Source organism: Thalassophryne amazonica, chromosome 9 (genome assembly GCF_902500255.1).
Source record: "Thalassophryne amazonica chromosome 9, fThaAma1.1, whole genome shotgun sequence".
Classification (NCBI taxonomy): domain Eukaryota; kingdom Metazoa; phylum Chordata; class Actinopteri; order Batrachoidiformes; family Batrachoididae; genus Thalassophryne; species Thalassophryne amazonica.
The window spans coordinates 64,345,713-64,365,315 of NC_047111.1; the positions used below are offsets into that span (position 1 = coordinate 64,345,713).

Below are 19,603 nucleotides of genomic sequence, written 5' to 3' on the forward strand. Positions count from 1 at the left end.
GACATAGTAATGACATTAGGGGAGGATGCCCCGCCTTATTCTTAGTTAAACGCTGGTCAGCCAAATTCAAGAGGGGAAGAACAAAATAGAAGAAGGATAGAATGTCTTTATTTGTCATTGTGCATACAAGCACAATGAAATTAAAAGTGCAATCTCAGTTCAAGATGCATGTACACATAATAAATAAATACTAAAACAATACTGCAAACACTCATGAATTCATTCTCACACAGTACGGCAAGGATGATAATACTGTGGTATTTAGTGCACAATCTGTTGTTTTCAATGTCCCGTACCATCTGCCTGATGGCAGCATTTCAAACAGATGATGTCCAAGGTGGTAGGGGTCTCTTACTATGTTTTTTTTTGCCTTCCTGAGGCAGCGACAAGTATACAATTCCTCTAGTGAAGGCAAAGGACAGTTGGTGATCTTCTGGGCTGTGGTGACAACCCTCTGGAGAGCTTTCCTGAAAACCACGCACACAGACAGTAAGTCAGAATGCTCTCTACGCAGCAGCAATAAAAGGCCAACAGCAGTGTCTGTGGATGGGGTTTGGTCCTGAGAACCCTCAGGAAATAGTCTCTGCTGTGCCTTCTTGATGGTAGCCATGGTGTTGGTGCTCCAAGTCAGGTCATCCCTCAGGCGCACGCCCAGAAACTGGAAGTCAGAGACCCTTTCCACACAGTCCCCACCAATGACCAGTGGCTGTTTTTTCATTTTCCTCCTCCTGTAGTCCACCACCATCTCCTTTATTTTTGAGGTGTTCAGGATCAGGTTGTTCTTCTGATGGAGCAAGGCACTGCAATCATCTGGATGCCTTGTTTTGATTTCCCAAAATAGCACTTGATTGTCTACCAGAGTGAGCTCAGGTTGTGCCTCATAATTTCATTTTTTTGACTGACATTGTGGTGCTTATAATTCTTAAGGTTAAAGTGGTACTTTGGCAACAGCTCAAGAGCTAACAGCTTGTTGTCCGACTGCCGTTTGCCTTTCTATACCTTAATCTGGTGGCGCTTTAGGGTTTGACCTCTTTTAACTCATATCTGTAGTTTTCAGAACTCTCTTGAATGACGGTCACAAAGCTCACGCTGGTGTGTGTGTTTTGTAACTATGTCATGTGCGTTTGTTATAAGCACAAGCTCTTAGTCGAAGATCTTGTTGCCATGGTGCGTCTTCTCAGCCTTGTCTTGCAACCTCATGACGTAATTGTCTCATTTGGCTGCTCCTCTCTGCGTCATCTCCTTCTACCAACAATCATCTCTACACTTGGAGCAGTTTAGTGTAGACTTGGTACTCAAGTGCTTGTTAGTCAAGTACTTGAGCGAGCAAGTGAGTGTCAACTATTTGCTTTTTGCACAAATTACATTCAAGATTGTGAAGTAGATCATTGTCAAAGATGGGTATGAGTGCCTTTCGATGTGAACTGTAAGGATGTCTTTGCAGGTTAAAGTTGTTAATATTATATGCCAACGTCTCGTCTTGTTCCATATCTGTTCCCTCAATTCTGCATCTGCAATCACCTTTTTTTTTCTTTTTTTTTTTCTTCAATGAACCTAGACCTGTTGAAGGTCTCAGTCCTTGGGGCATTTTCATTGTGCTGGAATGTGACTAAAAGGTAATCTCTAATGTGTGTGTGTTAATATCTGTAGGGGTTTCCAACTGTCATTCTTCTTCATGAGCTGTCAGAGTATGAAGGGAACTGGAGCATCCTTCCTACTCTTTCTCAGTGAGTAGCAAACACACCTACAGTTAAGGAAATGCTTTATCATCAGAGGAAATCGAGGCACAATGCTGTTAATCTTACTGTTAATCTTTCCAGGCTCTCAGATGTATACAGCCAATCAGCATCTTGGTTTCTCTTCATAGAGGAGGAAACTGGAGTCAGACTAGCAGAGCTTCTGCACGTCCTCAACAGATATCAACCCCATGAGGTGAACTGTACAAACACACACACACACACACACACACACATATATATATATATATATATATATATATTTTTTTTTTTTTTTTTTAATTATTATTATCTGAATAAGACCAGATCTGTTAGATGGTTTTAGGAGACCTCTTTTCATATAACAGAATTAAAAACAAAATATATAAAAACAAATGGAACTGGAAGCACATTGTTTGAGAATATTGTCATAAAGGAGATAACTTTGTTGTTTTCACTGTACAATATATTATATTCATGAGGTTTATTGATTTGTTTCTTGAAAACTAATGGAAATGTGAACTCAATGTTAAATGACTCACTCCATAATTTTATTGGCCAAATTATACATTTGAGTGCAAATGTATTCACAGACAACCTAATATGGCTCTTTCTAGGAAATTCCTTTTCTTATAACAAGCCTAGGCTTGTATCTTGTAATATGCAGTGAGTGAATAGGTAGATAATTAAATAGATCACCTCCAGTTTCTTAACCAGATAAATTATGTACATACATACAAATATCTCCAAATTAAAGGGTATATAATAATGGCAAACCGAGTAAAGCCTAGTGAACTTTGATCCACCAGCTCAGAATGACCGTTGACCTGCCTGCCACCTGCTGAATAGTAAACACTGCCCCCTGCTGGGTAGTCTGTGGATGCTTGAAGGATGATGAAAATTAAGACCAGGTATGACAGACTGTTTCTGCACAGTATTATTTTCTTATTGTTACATTCTAAAACTCAAACTCAGCAGAAAGAATATTGTATGAATTTTGCTATGAATGAAAAAGAAAACATGGAATGTTGTCAAGCAAGGTATGAGAGAGAGAGAGAGAGGATTTATAAAATCAGAGAAATAAACAGTTAACTCATAACATAGTCACAAATAAACATATTGCCATGAGGCCTTTCATATGATACTATACTAAAAGTTAACTTTTTTTTTGTGCATATTACTATGAATGTCCATGCGCAACACATATTTTGTATTTACTGTTCAGAAATGTGCATTTGTTTCGGTTAAGTTTAGAATTACAGTAACAATAATAAATAATAATTATTCCAGTATTACAGAAAACGTGCCACTTTTTGTTCCCTCTGCTCAGGTGATCGGCCCTCTTGTTGTTGGTGATGTCATCCCTATATGTATGAATTTGGCAGAAAAATGCATAGGAGCATTATTTTTTTCCATGCATCTTACTATGAATTTTTCCTTGAGAATAGGCTGCACCAGTCCACACAACTCTGCAGAAAGGATTTTGTGTGAAGGTAACCAAAGCAGAGACTTATTCCTTCTCTCGCAACATATTTGTGGGAGTAAGTTGGAGCACCTCGTGGGAACCAACACAAACACGGGGAGAACGTGCAAACTCCACACAGAAAGGCCACAGGTGGGAATCGATCCCATGACCATCTTGCTGTGAGGCAACAGTGCTAACCACTAAGCCAACATGCTGGCATTTTTCTTTTATGGTTGTGTGAAACAATCAGCCCATTTGTTTTGATTAAAAATGATGACTTGTGATAAAAAGCATCACAATGTCGTAAGACTGAAATTTTGGCAACAGCTGCCACATTCAGTGTGTCCTGAAGGGTTTACAAGACATTCACATTAAAGGTGTTGTTGTTTCAAGATATTTCTAATTTTTGACATTTCTCCATATAATTGGATTATTTCATCTTCTGTCTATTCAACAAACAAAGATAAACAAACATTTTCCCTTTTTAAGTGACCATAAACCATTATTACAGATAAATGAGTCACCACTTATTTTTCACAGCCAGACTGTCCACAATTAAAGTTATTTCATAAGCCAGCAGAAAGTGACTCGTAAATGGGTTCAGGTGTGAGATAATTACATACACACATATTCACAGGGCTGCATGAAAAACAATGTTTTTGCAATCAACAGGAATGGTTTTTAGGCAAGTGTCTCCATGACAACGAGGCCTCCATCATTCACCACTATGCATTCTCTGAAGACCCCGGTTCCTTTGGTTATCCTGATCCTGCAGCAGGCTGGGCTCTCAGCGTGCCGCTGCTCCGGAGGTGACTGCGTGTGCTTCAGGTGTACTTCTGACACCTTTTGTGTGTAAATGACAATGTGAACAACTGATCTTGTTTTCACCTTTGTGTGTTTCAGACTTGCTGACCGGCTTCAACACGACAAACCTCAGAAATCTGATTTCACTATTGACTTGAAACATGAGGTACTTTCAAACTGTTTACTTTACTGTCGTGATGATCCCCCCCCATGAGGATACCGTTTTTTCTGGAGTATTTTTCTTTGTTATGAGCTCTTTAATTTGGGATTTTTGTGCATTGTTGTAGTGTATTTTTTTAATTTATTATTTTCTTATTGGAATTTATTACGTTTGCCAAAGATGTAATAAACTGATCTGTGTTTACAACCCCTGGCAAAAATTATGGAATCACCGGCCTCAGAGGATGTTCATTCAGTTGTTTAATTTTGTAGAAAAAAAGCAGATCACAGACATGACACAAAACTAAAGTCATTTCAAATGGCAACTTTCTGGCTTTAAGAAACACTATAAGAAATCAAGAAAAAAAGATTGTGGCAGTCAGTAACGGTTACTTTTTTAGACCAAGCAGAGGAAAAAAATATGGAATCACTCAATTCTGAGGAAAAAATTATGGAATCACCCTGTAAATTTTCATCCCCCAAATTAACACCTGCATCAAATCAGATCTGCTCATTGACATTGACCCTATGCCATGACATTGACCCTATGTGTCTTTTTGCAAGGAATGTTTTTGCAGTTTTTGCTCTATGGCAAGATGCATTATCATCTTGAAAAATGATTTCATCATCCCCAAACATCCTTTCAATTGTCTAAAATATCAACATAAACTTGTGCATTTATTGATGATGTAATGACAGCCATCTCCCCAGTGCCTTTACCTGACATGCAGCCCCATATCATCAATGACTGTGGAAATTTACATGTTCTCTTCAGGCAGTCATCTTTATAAATCTCATTGGAAAGGCACCAAACAAAAGTTCCAGCATCATCACCTTGCCCAATGCAGATTCGAGATTCATCACTGAATATGACTTTCATCCAGTCATCCACAGTCCACAATTGCTTTTCCTTAGCCCATTGTAACCTTGTTTTTTTCTGTTTAGGTGTTAATGATGCCTTTCGTTTAGCTTTTCTGTATGTAAATCCCATTTCCTTTAGGCGGTTTCTTACAGTTCGGTCACAGACGTTGACTCCAGTTTCCTCCTATTCGTTCCTCATTTGTTTTGTTGTACATTTTTCGATTTTTGAGACATATTGCTTTAGGTTTCTGTCTTGACGCTTTGTCTTCCTTGGTCTACCAGTATGTTTGCCTTTAACAACCTTCCCATGTTGTTTGTATTTGGTCCAGAGTTTAGACACAGCTGACTGTGAACAACCAACATCTTTTGCAACATTGCGTGATGATTTACTCTCTTTTAAGAGTTTGATAATCCTCTCCTTTGTTTCATTTGACATCTCTCGTGTTGGAGCCATGATTCATGTCAGTCCACTTGGTGCAGCAGCTCTCCAAGGTGTGTTCACTCCTTTTTAGATGCAGACTAACGAGCAGATCTGATATGATGCAGGTGTTAGTTTTGGGGATGAAAATTTACAGGGTGATTCCATAATTTTTTCCTCATAATTGAGTGATTGCATATTTTTTTCCTCTGCTTGGTCTAAAAAAGTAACCGTTACTGACTGCCACAATCTTTTTTTCTTGATTTCTTATAGTGTTTCTTAAAGCCAGAAAGTTGCCATTTGAAATGACTTCAGTTTTGTGTCATGTCTGTGATCTGCTTTTTTTCTACAAAATTAAACAACTGAATGAACATCCTCCGAGGCCGGTGATTCCATAATTTTTGCCAGGGGTTGTATTTGTCTCTTTTAGCAGGATTACATCAAAACCACTGCATAGATTTCAATGAAGGTTTCACCACAGATAGATATTAGGCCATTGAAGACTCCATTAAATTTTGGAGGTGATCCAGATTCTAGATGAACATTTCACTTTATATAGGCTTTGAAAAGATTACGTCCAAAAAAAAAAGTGCTTCACAGATTCTCACCAAATTTGCACCACAGATAAATATTAGGCCATGGAAGACTCCCCTGAATTTTGGAGGATTCTGGATCAGGATTTCAATTTGTATGCTTCACTTTGTCAGATTTTGAGGATTATGTCAAAACTACTTAATGGATTTTTATCAAATTTTCACCACACATTGGTGTTAGGCCTTGGAATGCACCATTAAATTTGAATCAGGATTTCATTTTGTAGACTTTTAAGGATCATGTCATAACTACTTCATGGATATGACATCACTATGTAAAACCAAGGTCAGGAAGACACTATTTTGTTTCAGCTTGTGAATTAAATATCATATTGCATCATCTTGATCAGTCGGACCATTCTTGACCAGTCTGCATTTATTGCATTCAGGTACAGTCCGGGTTACGATGTGAATCACATATCTGTTATTTTGAGTCCTTGTCAACCCTTGGTGGATATCAGAAGTCTTGGATTGCTCTTGCTCTGATACTTGGGAAAGTTCAGTATAACTAGTCATTATAATTACTATTATTAATAACAAATGTCTGAATTATCAGTATGTAAGTCACACCAGAGTATAATCAGAATCAGAATAGCTTTTATTCACCAAGTATCCACAGAATACAAGGAATTTGACTTCGGTTTGAGCTGCACTCTCTCTGTACGGCATGTATAAATATACACTAAACACTGAATAATTCACAGTAATAAAATATGCAAATGTGCAAGTAAAATAAAATCTGCAATAGGAGGAAAAAAAATGTGTGAAACAGGTTAAGTTGTTCATCAGTGTGATGGCCTGTTCAAAGAAACTGTTCCTGTGTCTGGTTGTTTGAAGTACAGAGCTCTGTAGCGTCCACCAGAGGTTGAGGAGTTTAAACAGTGTGTGTCCAGAGTGGGAGGGCTCTGCAGAGATGTTACCAGCTCACTTCCTGGTCCTGGACTGGTATAAGTCCTGGACAGAAGGCAGGCTCCAATGATTTTGTCTGCAGACCTGACAGTTCATTGAAGTCTGAGTCTGTCATGTTTGGAGGCAGAGGGAAACCAAACCGAGATGGACACCGAGATGCACAGGACAGACTGGATGATGGATGTGCAGATGATGATGAGTGGTTCCTGGGGCATGTTGAACTTACTGAGCTGTCTGAGGAAGTATATCCTCTGCTGTGCTTTTTTCCTGATGGAGTCTATGTGGGAGGTCCACTTCAGATCTTGGGAGATGGTGGATCTCAGGAACCAGAAAGTTACAAGTCTCAGGACCACCCAAGGTTATACTCCGGAAAATGCGGTACTTTTATTTGAAATGGGACTTTGCACCAGGTCTGCTCCGTGGTTTAATCAGCCTTGTTAACAACCATTATTCTTTCCATCTTGGAGGCTGTACACTGAAAACTTCTGACTTACCATCCTGAAGTGTTTATGCCTGCAGGATTTAATGGCTTGATTCTTCATGCAAAAGCTGGTTGATCTTTTGTGGGCAACATTGTGTAGTATGGGAACTTTTTTTTACACGCACATCCCTCTACAATTCCAATTTATTTGCCTCCCTACGTTTGCCAGATCTTTTAATCATGACTTACAATCAGAGGTGCACATATCGATAACAAGCTCCTGTGCAAAGTGCTGATGTGCACTCTGGGAGCAATTTGGAGTTCACGTCTTGCTCCTGGGCACTCAGATGCACAGACAAGAGTAATAGGGGATTGAACCAGTGAAACTGTGGTAATGGACAACCTGCACCACAGTCAGTATTGTGTACTTGTAGATACTGTGGCAGTATATACTGCACCAAGACAGTAAAGTGCTCAGATGAATACAGAATAATCAGAGGACGTCACTGCTTGTTTTATGGAAATTTTGCCTTTGAGCTGACTGTATGTATCACCTGCATGGGAGGTATAATATTTTGCATCATCGTTATCAACAAAATGTTAGACCAGGTCTGGGAGCAAGAGCTGGTGATGTATTCGCCACATACTCCACACTACAAAATTTCCTTAGGTCCTTGATGGCATCCACCGTGGCAGACAACCGATCCATCCCCACTTCTTGATAGCAGCCATCAGTCTACCACAGACAGGCCAAACGCATCACAGGGAGAATTCTATTGCCTTCTAGCACACTTGTTATTCTGGGTCTTTTGGGGTTCCTGAGAACTTTTTTTCAGATCAGATCAACAATTTAACTAAACCTAATATTTTGCTGTCACTCTGTTGATGTATTTGGTTTATTTAACTGAAGGATTGTTTGCTTCACTGGCAGCGATGCTTCTTTGTAGATCATACTTGCTGTTAACAGATTGTAAAACACAATTTTTATGCTTTAAATTGACCCTTTACCTTTTTATTTATTTAATTTTAATGTCAAACAAAAATAATGAAAATGTACCTAGCTGTGGAACAGCTGAACAAATTGGTCCCATTATTTTGTAATCAGAAAAAGGGGAAATACATGTGCTATAATTTGCAGCCGCTTGCTCGGTGTCAGCCTGATCCCGTCAGCTCTCAGAAGCTAAGCAGAGCAGGATCTGGTTAGTACTTGGATGGGAGACCTCTTTGGAACACCAGCAGCTGTGTGTGTTTCTCCAGGTGAAACTGGAGTTGCATCAGGAAGAGCATCCCGCGTAAAACTTGTGCCAATTACCAATGCGGATCTGGCTGTATCCGTTGTGGCGACCACAAACAAAACCGGGAGCAGCCAAATGAACGACAACAACATGTGCTATAATTTGCTTACTGTTCAAATGATTTGGATGTAAATACTCAAAAAGTTTGATCACATATATATATATATATATATATATATATATATAAAATCAAGACCTTGCTGATATTTGAGCAGCTTTTGTTGCCACCTTGTATGTGATGTGAGCATTTCAGGGCTTCTGGTACATTTTCCAACTCGAAAATAAGATGGGCTGTCAGCCCATCTTATTTACTTGCAGGGAGGATCCTTGCAAGGTCTCTAATCACCTGCTCCGTGACCTGCTGTAAATTCCTAATGTTGCCCTCCCTGTAGAGCTCTATCTATGTTCGCAGACAAGATGGCGGCGCCTTCCCCAGTAGGGTGGAGGCCGTCCGACATCAGCAAGCCACGTCGGCCCCAGAATGAAGGCCAGTTATCAATAAAGCTAAAGCCTTGTTGTCTACAAAATTGCGCCAGCCACCTATTTAACGATGTCAGCCTGCTAAACGCCTCATCTGTACCCAGGGAGGGGAGGGGACCAGAGACTATTGATGCCGACACATCTTTCTGGCAAGGTCACAAGTCCTCTCTATGTCCATTTTTGTGACCTCTGAGTGCTTCATCCTCACATCATTGGTGCCGACGTGAATAACTCTGTGGCTATATCTCATGTCATGTTCCTTAGTCTGTCTTCCCTTCTGCAGCGTCAGCACCCTAAGGTGGGATGCAGTGTCGGGAGCTCTGGCCCCAGGAATACATTTAACATCAGCCGGCGTATGTAACCTGACTTTGCGGGTGATAGAATCCCCTATCACTAAAGTCCGGCGTTTCGGCCTGGAGACAGGAGTGGAAGTCACTCGTGGGCTCAGAGAATTCACATCAGGCAAATCCAAGGGGGAGAACTGATTCACAGTTTTCAGTGGCGAGTGTGATCAGGGTACCACAACTGGGCACCAAGCCCTGAGGACAGTAATTGTTGTAGGTGGAATTCTTTCCCATTCTTGCTTGATGTACAACTTCAGTTGTTCAACAGTCTGAAGTCTCCATTGTCGTATTTTACGCTTCATAATGCGCCAAACATTTTCAATGGGCGACAGGTCTGGACTGCAGGCAGACCAGTCTAGTACCCGCACTCTTTTACTACGAAGCCACGCTGTTGTACCACATGCAGAATGTGGCTTGGCATTGTCTTGCTGAAATAAACAGGGACGTTCCTGAAAAAGATGTTGCTTGAATAGCAGCATGTGTTGCTCCAAAACCTGGATGTACCTTTCAGCATTGATGGTGCCATCACAGATGTGTAAGTTGCCCATGCCATGGACACTAACACACCCCCATACCATCACAGATGCTGGCTTTTGAACTTTGCACTGGTAACAATCTGGATGGTCTTTTTCCTCTTTTGTCCAGAGGACACTGCGTCCATGATTTCCAAAAACAATTTGAAACGTGGAATCATCAGACCACAGCACATTTTTCCACTTTGTGTCTGTCCATTTCAAATGAGCTCTGGCCCAGAGAAGGCTGCAGCATTTCTGGATGTTGTTGATGTAAGACTTTTGCTTTGCATGGTAGAGTTTTAACTTGCACTTGTAGATGTAGCGAAAAACTGTGTTAACTGACAATGGTTTTCTGAAGTGTTACTGAGCCCACATGGTAAGGTCCTTTACACAATGATGTCAGTTTTTAATGCAGTGCTACCTGAGGGATCGAAGGTCACAGGCATTCAATGTTGGTTTTTGGCCTTGTCGCTTACTGTATGTGTAGAAAGTTCTCCAGATTCTCTAAATCTTCTGATTATATTATGGACTATAGATGATGGAATCCCTAAATTCCTTGCAATTGAACGTCGAGAAACATTGTTAAACTGTTGGACCATTGTTTCACGCAATTGTTCACAAAGTGGTGATCCTCGCCCCATCTTTGCTTGTGAATGGCTGAGCCTTTTGGGAATGCTCCTTTTATACCCAATCATGACACTCACCTGTTTCCAGTTAGGTGTTCTTTGACCATTCATCAACTTTCCCAGTCTTTTGTTGCCCCGTCCCAACTTTTTTGAAATGTCTAGCAGGCATCCATTTCAAAATGAGCAAATATTTTCACAAAACAATAAAGTTTATCAGTTTGAACATTAAATGTCTTTGTGGTGTATTCAATTGAATATAGGTTGAAGAGGATTTTCAAATCATTGTATTCTGTTTTTATTTACATTTTACACAATGCCCCAACGTCATTGGAATTGGGGTTGTATGTGTGTATTTCATATGGACATTTTGCAGGAAAAACACAACAGTCTAATACTAACAACAGCTATGGTGGAGCCTGAGATAATTGACAACTTAACAAATGCACAAACAGAAACTAAAATTGTAGTAAGAGGATGTAATTTTATTTATTTATTTTTTAACTGTAGCTGGTACTCTGGTGACACATTTACATTTACTCATTATGAATGTGAATTTCATGGCAGGACTAGGCTTTCAATTATTATTTTTCAACTGTTGGTTTTCTAGGGGAGAAGATTGTACAGTAATTTGGTGTACAAGTTTTTTTTTATTTATTTTGAGTTTTCGAGAATGAAAACAGGCCCAAATGTACATGCCCCAACTTAGATTTTTAATTCAGTGGTACTGAAAGTAGCAAAATGTCTTATGTCACCAAGGCCTACCATTTGTAGAATGTTGTTTGAATTGGAAAACTTTTAAACATGTTCAAAAAAATTTCTTCCATTGGTACACATTGTGATCTCGAAGATGTGAATAATCAGGTGTAGTTTGTGCAGATAAGGAGTAATATGCATCTGCTACTTTATGTTTACAGATGGCTTTGGTTTTTATTTCGCTAGTCCATCTTCAAATACATTTATGCTTGAATGTGGATTTGTCTGCTCAGTTATTTGGATGCCAAGATACAAATAAAGGCTAAAATTAACATGCAATACAGGCTGTTTTTCATTTTGGAACAGCGATTTCATGGACCAGAGCACAGCAGTCAGTGTGTGCACAAAGCAGTGCATTCAAAGACTCAATGACCTTTTTAAACTTCCTCTGGAAATATTGTATACATCCATAATCCTACAAAAAGGTATACCACACTATTAACAGCTACATCTTAGCTTTGTGAAAAAGTCTTCTTAGAGTCACAGAGTGGTGGATTACTGTGGTTATTAGCTTTCTGGAAACAGGTGCATGTGAGGCAAAGGAGACTGGAATGGAGGTAACAAGCAGAACAATCCACTTGAAGGAACTGAGTGTTCCATGGGGAAAAGCCAGCACCTGAAGGAGATTCAGAAATTAGTTCTGGTAACAACAGGCAAGGAATCAGACAAAATTCTGAAAGCTGTGTTCAGTACCACACACCCTGCCTGATGGACTGGCGATTACTGAATAAAAGTGGGGTAGATCTATAGCAAGCTGATTATTGATCAGAAGATGAGATGTGGTGATTGCACAGCTGCCCTGTGGAAGACTCACCACATCCACATCATTAAAGTCAGCACGAAAACCAGTTGAGTCAAAGTAAAAACACACATAAAAGCTAACTATGACAGCCTGTTTGCCAAACTCGGGAAGAACACCCAAACTGTCATCCACAGCTGAGAGGAAATTAGTTTGGATGGTCAGGAACAACCCAGGAACCACCAAGGCACAGACGTGCCATGAACTTTAAGCTGCTGGAACAGCAGCGTCACTGTCTCCAGTCATATAAAATTTACATCAGTGTGGACTGAGAGGCTACAGTCCAAGAAAGAATCCCAGACTCCAAAATCACCACCTTCAAGCTTGAAAAACATTTGCAGCTAACCACATCATCAAAGAAAATCTTCTGGAGGAAATGAGAGACTGAGTTGTGTGGAGGCATAAAAGATGAAGCATTCAGCCCAAAGAACACTTTAAAGTGTCCAGCATGGTGGTGGTAACGTCATGCAATGGGGCTGTTTTGCTGCCACTCTAAATGCTGCATTACACAGAGGGGATGGAATAATCAAGGAGGGCTATCTCAGAATTCTTCTACAGAATTAGGTGTGCTGTATGTTTAATTCTGACCCTGTCACGATTTTGCAAATCCAAAAATAAAAAAAAGCTATGCACCTATTTTTGGAGCTGTGCTGCTCTGTGCATAGGTGATCCCGTTAGCTTTGCAACAATAAGCAGTGTAGATCGTGATTAGCACTTGGCTGGGAGACCACTTTCGCTATAATATTCAATCTCACACACACACGCATACACATATTGGTTCTTTATTTATTTTAGAAGTGAGACCTTTAAGACAAATAGGATGTGAAGCAGGTCTGAATGACCAAGATGTTGCTCTGACATGTGCCCATTCTGTATCTGAACTCGCTTTGCTGACTGGCAAAACATCTTAAAGAGAAGTTGTAGGTCCGGCTGCTGCAATTATTGAGCTGCATCAACTCTACCCAGTCTGTTTCTCCTCCAGGATTCTGATCTACACCTTGTTTTCGTCATTCAGTGTATACAGTTAATTCAGTTCAATTAATTGCATTAAATTATCCCACCATTCTGACTCTTACACCCCACCTCCCACAATGCTCCACCTCCACACCATCTGTGACCACTTTCCCACTTCTACATCACTTTTTTTTTTGTCAAATCCAGGAAGTAGTAGAATTACCTAAATTATCTAAATACATCGTAATGCTAAAATACCCTCGGCCAGATGAGCATTGTGTTCTTTATAATGTGCAGTTGTTTAATTAATTATTAGGATCATATTGTCTTATATACAATTTGTACATGTTCCATAAAGCCATTTTATCAATCAGTCAACCAAATAAATAAATAAATTACATTTTAACGGTGTCTGCAGGAGGCCTTACATGTTTGTGTACGTGAGCTTTTGACAAGAGCGGAAGCGGTGCAAATTAAGGAATATTTGTAGATCACCCTCTGCGCATTTGAAGGTATAAAAGACAAATTTAACTCCATAGGAAGTTAGTTTTGAGTTAGCAAAAGTTAGCGTGCACGCTAACGTCCGCGATTTTGCTCCAGGGGTGTTATTAGGTTCCAAAAGCAGCATTTTAGAAGTGTTTATTTCTCGCTAGCATTTACATAATAAATGGCAGAGGCTGTATTAACACACAACGAAACAGAGTTTTGCAGCAAGCTACCAGCCTGTGATGTCATCACGCTAACGTTAGCAAAATGTCTTCTAAATCACTTCAGAGGTGTTATTAGGTTCCAAAAACAGCTTTTTCAGTTTTAGAGGTGTTTATTTCTCACTAACTTTTACAGAGTATATGAGACACATGTTATATAAACACATAAATGAAGTGATTTTAGACAGACCTGCCACTGACGTCACGGCTTAGCTCTACTCTGATTGGCTGTCACCCCTGCCCCTCAAAAATAAAAAAATAAAAAATGGAACAGAATTAAACAATGTCACTTTTTAACCTCTTAAAATAGGTCAAGGTTCGCCATCTTTGAACTTGTCCAAGTTCTGTGTCCGCAGGACTGGACTTATGCTGAGCACAGAACGACGGACAGACAGACGGACGCAAAGCCTTTGCAATACCTGATGGCCATATTTGAGGCCTCGGGTAAAAATTAATGTCAATGGGTTAAATTTGTCTGCATGTCGTTGTTTTTCAGATTGCTTTGTATATCTGGGAGGGAGGTAATGGACCAAACCTGACTGCAGTACCAGAGTTTTGCACCCAGCAGAGAGACAACTGTGCTACTACGTTTACAACGTACCTACCCAACTGTGTATGTACAACACACACACACACAATAAAGATTATTATGTAGAATGACGTTCCATCATACACATATGCTTTTGAAGGCTTTTTTTTGCTTTGGGCCTTGACTGGATCAGCACCAGTCTTGGGTATATTAATGTTGATAAATACCCCCAAAGTGTACAACCCCAATTCCAAAGAAAGTTGGGACGTTGTGTAAAATGTAAATAAAAACAGAATACAATGATTTGCAAATTCTCTTCAACTTATATTCAACTGAATACACCACAAAGACAAGATATTTAATGTTCACACTGATAAACATTATTGTTTTTGTGCAAATATTTGCTCATTTTGAAATGGATGCCTGCAAGATGTTTCAAAAAAGTTGGGACGGGGCAACAAAAGACTGGGAGATGGATGGATGGATGAGCTTTATTGTCATTGTCATTACAAGTGCAACAACAACAAGATTACATCCACATTCAAATTGCCACAGACAAGATACAGCAATTAATCCACAGTTATTACTTGTTTACCGTAATAATGGCACACATCAGAATTAAGACAACACATATACATTTGACATTGTTTATGTGCACTAAACTTGAAGCAGTCCGTTTTCCGAATTGAGGCTGTGAGTGTGGGGGGAGCCGCTGCAACAGCAGTCGCACCGCTGTCAGCTTGGGGGGAAAGTTGATGAATGGTCAAAGAACACCTAATTGGAAACAAGTGAGTGTCATGATTGGGTATAAAAGGAGCATTCCCAAAAGGCTCAGCCATTCACAAGCAAAAATGGGGCGAGGATCACCACTTTCAATCAATCAATCAATCAATCAATCAATTTTTTATATAGCGCCAAATCACAACAAACAGTTGCCCCAAGGCGCTTTATATTGTAAGGCAAGGCCATACAATAATTATGTAAAACCCCAACGGTCAAAACGACCCCCTGTGAGCAAGCACTTGGCTACAGTGGGAAGGAAAAACTCCCTTTTAACAGGAAGAAACCTCCAGCAGAACCAGGCTCAGGGAGGGGCAGTCTTCTGCTAGGACTGGTTGGGGCTGAGGGAGAGAACCAGGAAAAAGACATGCTGTGGAGGGGAGCAGAGATCGATCACTAATGATTAAATGCAGAGTGGTGCATACAGAGCAAAAAGAGAAAGAAACAGTGCATCATGGGAACCCCCCAGCAGTCTACATCTATAGCAGCATAACTAAGGGATGGTTCAGGGTCACCTGATCCAGCCCTAACTATAAGCTTTAGCAAAAAGGAAAGTTTTAAGCCTAATCTTAAAAGTAGAGAGGGTGTCTGTCTCCCTGATCTGAATTGGGAGCTGGTTCCACAGGAGAGGAGCCTGAAAGCTGAAGGCTCTGCCTCCCATTATACCCTTACAAACCCTAGGAACTACAAGTAAGCCTGCAGTCTGAGAGCGAAGCGCTCTATTGGGGTGATATGGTACTACGAGGTCCCTAAGATAAGATGGGACCTGATTATTCAAAACCTTATAAGTAAGAAGAAGAATTTTAAATTCTATTCTAGAATTAACAGGAAGCCAATGAAGAGAGGCCAATATGGGTGAGATATGCTCTCTCCTTCTAGTCCCCGTTAGTACTCTAGCTGCAGCATTTTGAATTAACTGAAGGCTTTTTAGGGAACTTTTAGGACAACCTGATAATAATGAATTACAATAGTCCAGCCTAGAGGAAATAAATGCATGAATTAGTTTTTCAGCATCACTCTGAGACAAGATCTTTCTGATTTTAGAGATATTGCGTAAATGCAAAAAAGCAGTCCTACATATTTGTTTAATATGCGCTTTGAATGACATATCCTGATCGAAAATGACTCCAAGATTTCTCACAGTATTACTAGAGGTCAGGGTAATGCCATCCAGAGTAAGGATCTGGTTAGACACCATGTTTCTAAGATTTGTGGGGCCAAGTACAATAACTTCAGTTTTATCTGAGTTTAAAAACAGAAAATTAGAGGTCATCCATGTCTTTATGTCTGTAAGACAATCCTGCAGTTTAGCTAATTGGTGTGTGTCCTCTGGCTTCATGGATAGATAAAGCTGGGTATCATCTGCGTAACAATGAAAATTTAAGCAATACCGTCTAATAATACTGCCTAAGGGATGCATGTATAAAGTGAATAAAATTGGTCCTAGCACAGAACCTTGTGGAACTCCATAATTAACTTTAGTCTGTGAAGAAGATTCCCCATTTACATGAACAAATTGTAATCTATTAGACAAATATGATTCAAACCACCGCAGCGCAGTGCCTTTAATACCTATGGCATGCTCTAATCTCTGTAATAAAATTTTATGGTCAACAGTATCAAAAGCAGCCCTGAGGTCTAACAGAACAAGCACAGAACAAGCAAGCACTTTGTGAACATCTGTGTGAAACAATGGTCCAACAGTTTAAGAACAGTGTTTCTCGACGTTCAATTGCAAGGAATTTAGGGATTCCATCATCCACAGTCCATAATATAATCAGAAGATTTAGAGAATCTGGAGAACTTTCTACACGTAAGCGACAAGGCCAACAACCAACACTGAATGCCCGTGACCTTCGATCCTTCAGGCGGCACTGCATTAAAAACTGACATCATTGTGTAAAGGATCTTACCGCGTGGACTCAGGAACACTTCAGAAAACTATTGTCAGTTAACACAGTTTGTCGCTACATCTACAAGTGCAAGTTAAAACTCTACCATGCAAAGTGAAAGCCATACATCAACAACATCCAGAAACACTGCCGCCTTCTCTGGGCTTGAGCTCATTTGAAATGGACAGATGCAAAGTGGAAAAGTGTGCTGTGGTCTGATGAGTCCACATTTCAAATTGTTTTTGGAAATCATGGACATTGTGTCCTCCGGACAAAAGAGGTAAAAGACCATCCAGATTGTTACCAGCACAAAGTTCAAAAGCCAGCATCTGTGATGGTATGGGTGTATGTTAGTGCCCATGGCATGGACAACTTACACATCTGTGCAGGGCTGTACGCTTAGCTTTTTCTCTAGGAGCGCAGGTGCTCCTAAATGAAAAAAATTTAGGAGCACAGATAAAAATTTAGGAGCACTGTGAAATTTCTTGATACAATTTTATTATTAACGCAAAGACACATACTGTACAGAGAGTACCTTTTCCACACACACATGCACATTTTATATGATTCTATTGTTGTATTTATTTCAGTTTACTTCCTTTTCTATCGTTATTTACATCATTGCTTTTGTCCATTTCATTACTTTTTGCTGTGTATTTCTTGTATTATTTTAAACCCTCACACACACATAACATCGCTGTCCCGCTTTTTATACTCAGGTCGTCTGCTACGCTTAGCTACATTCAACCAACGGTCCACAGCAGGATGTGGATCAAAGTTCTCTAAAGCTGGTCCCTCCAGGGTGATCCTCATGAGGTCTTCAGTGGTGGAGACCGCTAGGCTGCTTCTTTTGGTGCTCTTAATCTGATTCTGAGCAGAGAAACCTCTCTCACACTGGGCAGCAGAAATGGGCAGCACCAGCATCAGCTGCACCAACTCCAGTATGTTCTATGGGATCAAGATAGGCCGTTCTTATTAAAACTATAATCACCAATATAAGGAGGGCACTGCACCTTACTAACAAGCAGTGTTTGCTTACCTTGTAGTCCTCCCTGTATGGCTCTTTGGTCAGTATGGTCTCCCACAGACTGCTGTAGGTGTTGTCCCTGAAGTTTTCATTGACCAAGATCTTCAGTCCTTGCCACTCATCCTGAACCACTGCCAGATCACACCCTGATCTGTAGACATTTTTTAAAAGAGGAAATTACCAAATACCCAAACATCATTGTTCACCTCATATGGCAAAGCAGTATAAAATGCATTCTTACTGTTCAAGATGCTCTCTGAAATGGCTCATCAGGTATGTCACGTCGTCTTCACTGAAAGTCAGAAGGCTGCTGTGGTATCATACATCTGTGAGAGAGAGAGAGAGAGAGAGAGGTTTATTTAAAAAAAAATGCATTTTTCTGTATAACCCCATCTTTAAATCATATACCTACACTGATTCTCACGTCTGCTCTCAACATTTGTTTCCCTAAGATCCTAATACACTTATCCTAGTATCACACCTGGAATCTGCACTCCTCCTCATTTCCAAGCTGATGCTGACCAAGCATGTTCTGAATCTTCTCCAGCATGCCTCCTGACTTTGGCCTAGACTTCAGCAATTCTAGTCTTGTCACATGGCCATGGCCTGTGGCGAGGTCACCATCTGCTGCATGTCGAAGGAAGACTTTGAGGGCTCTGTTGACATGGGGGATCCAGCGTGTACCTTTCAATCAATCACAATATATTTATATAGCACAATATCACAACTATACAGTTGACTCAAAGTGCTTTCAAATACACATACACATTCTCACATTCACACACCAGGTCTGGAGGCTGCCAAGAAGGCGCCAAATGTTCAGGGTTCACGTGAGAAAGTACTCACACACACACACACACACACACACACACACACACACACACACACACACACACACACACACACACACACACACACACACACACACACACACACACACACAATCCTAAATTACAAATTTGTTAGTAAGCGACCATAGGCCAACACTTGAGTCATACCTTTGACAGTAGATGGTGTGCAGACATCCACACCAAGCTCCTGCCCTAGCTGGCGGAGCTCTCTTTTTGACTTCCCACTGAAGTGGTAGGTCTTCCAAATGAGATGTAACAGATCATAAACTTGCGACACCATTGCCTCATTCTTTTGGAGGGTCACAACTGCCAGCTCTAGTCTGTGACAAAACAAAATATATATTTTAAAAAGTTACACAAGTAGATGTGTAACTTGTGTTACGTCTGCTATCACAAAACATTTTTTCTGGTACAAACCTGTGTGGCATGCAATGGATCGGGATGATGTGCTCCCCTGCCTCTCTTTGAAGCAGAGCAATCACTCCTCCCCGATGGCCCCTGTTTACAGACGCACCATCTGCTCCAAAGCTGATCACCTTCTTCAGCCACCCTCCATTGTGTTCAGGGCAAACCGCATTGAAGGCAGCCTTGGTTGCATCCAGGACACCTTTAAGGATAACACAAAAACAATATGGGCATTGTAGCATTAAAACAGGCAAGGAAATGATTGATTTCTAGATTTACAAAACTTCACAAAACTAAAGGT

At 40.3% G+C, this 19,603-nt stretch overlaps 1 protein-coding gene across 2 annotated transcripts in view; it reads left to right on the top strand.

Annotated features, from left to right (window-relative positions):
- b3glctb (beta 3-glucosyltransferase b) overlaps window positions 1–19,603 on the top strand; it is a 63,260-nt gene that overhangs the window by 14,411 nt on the left and 29,246 nt on the right. For both annotated transcript variants that reach the window (XM_034178223.1, XM_034178224.1), the window contains 5 exons: window positions 1,651–1,727; window positions 1,821–1,932; window positions 3,853–3,989; window positions 4,084–4,150; window positions 14,315–14,431. In XM_034178223.1, coding sequence (XP_034034114.1) covers window positions 1,651–1,727; window positions 1,821–1,932; window positions 3,853–3,989; window positions 4,084–4,150; window positions 14,315–14,431 — 510 coding nt within the window. The remainder of the gene's footprint in view (window positions 1–1,650; window positions 1,728–1,820; window positions 1,933–3,852; window positions 3,990–4,083; window positions 4,151–14,314; window positions 14,432–19,603) is intronic.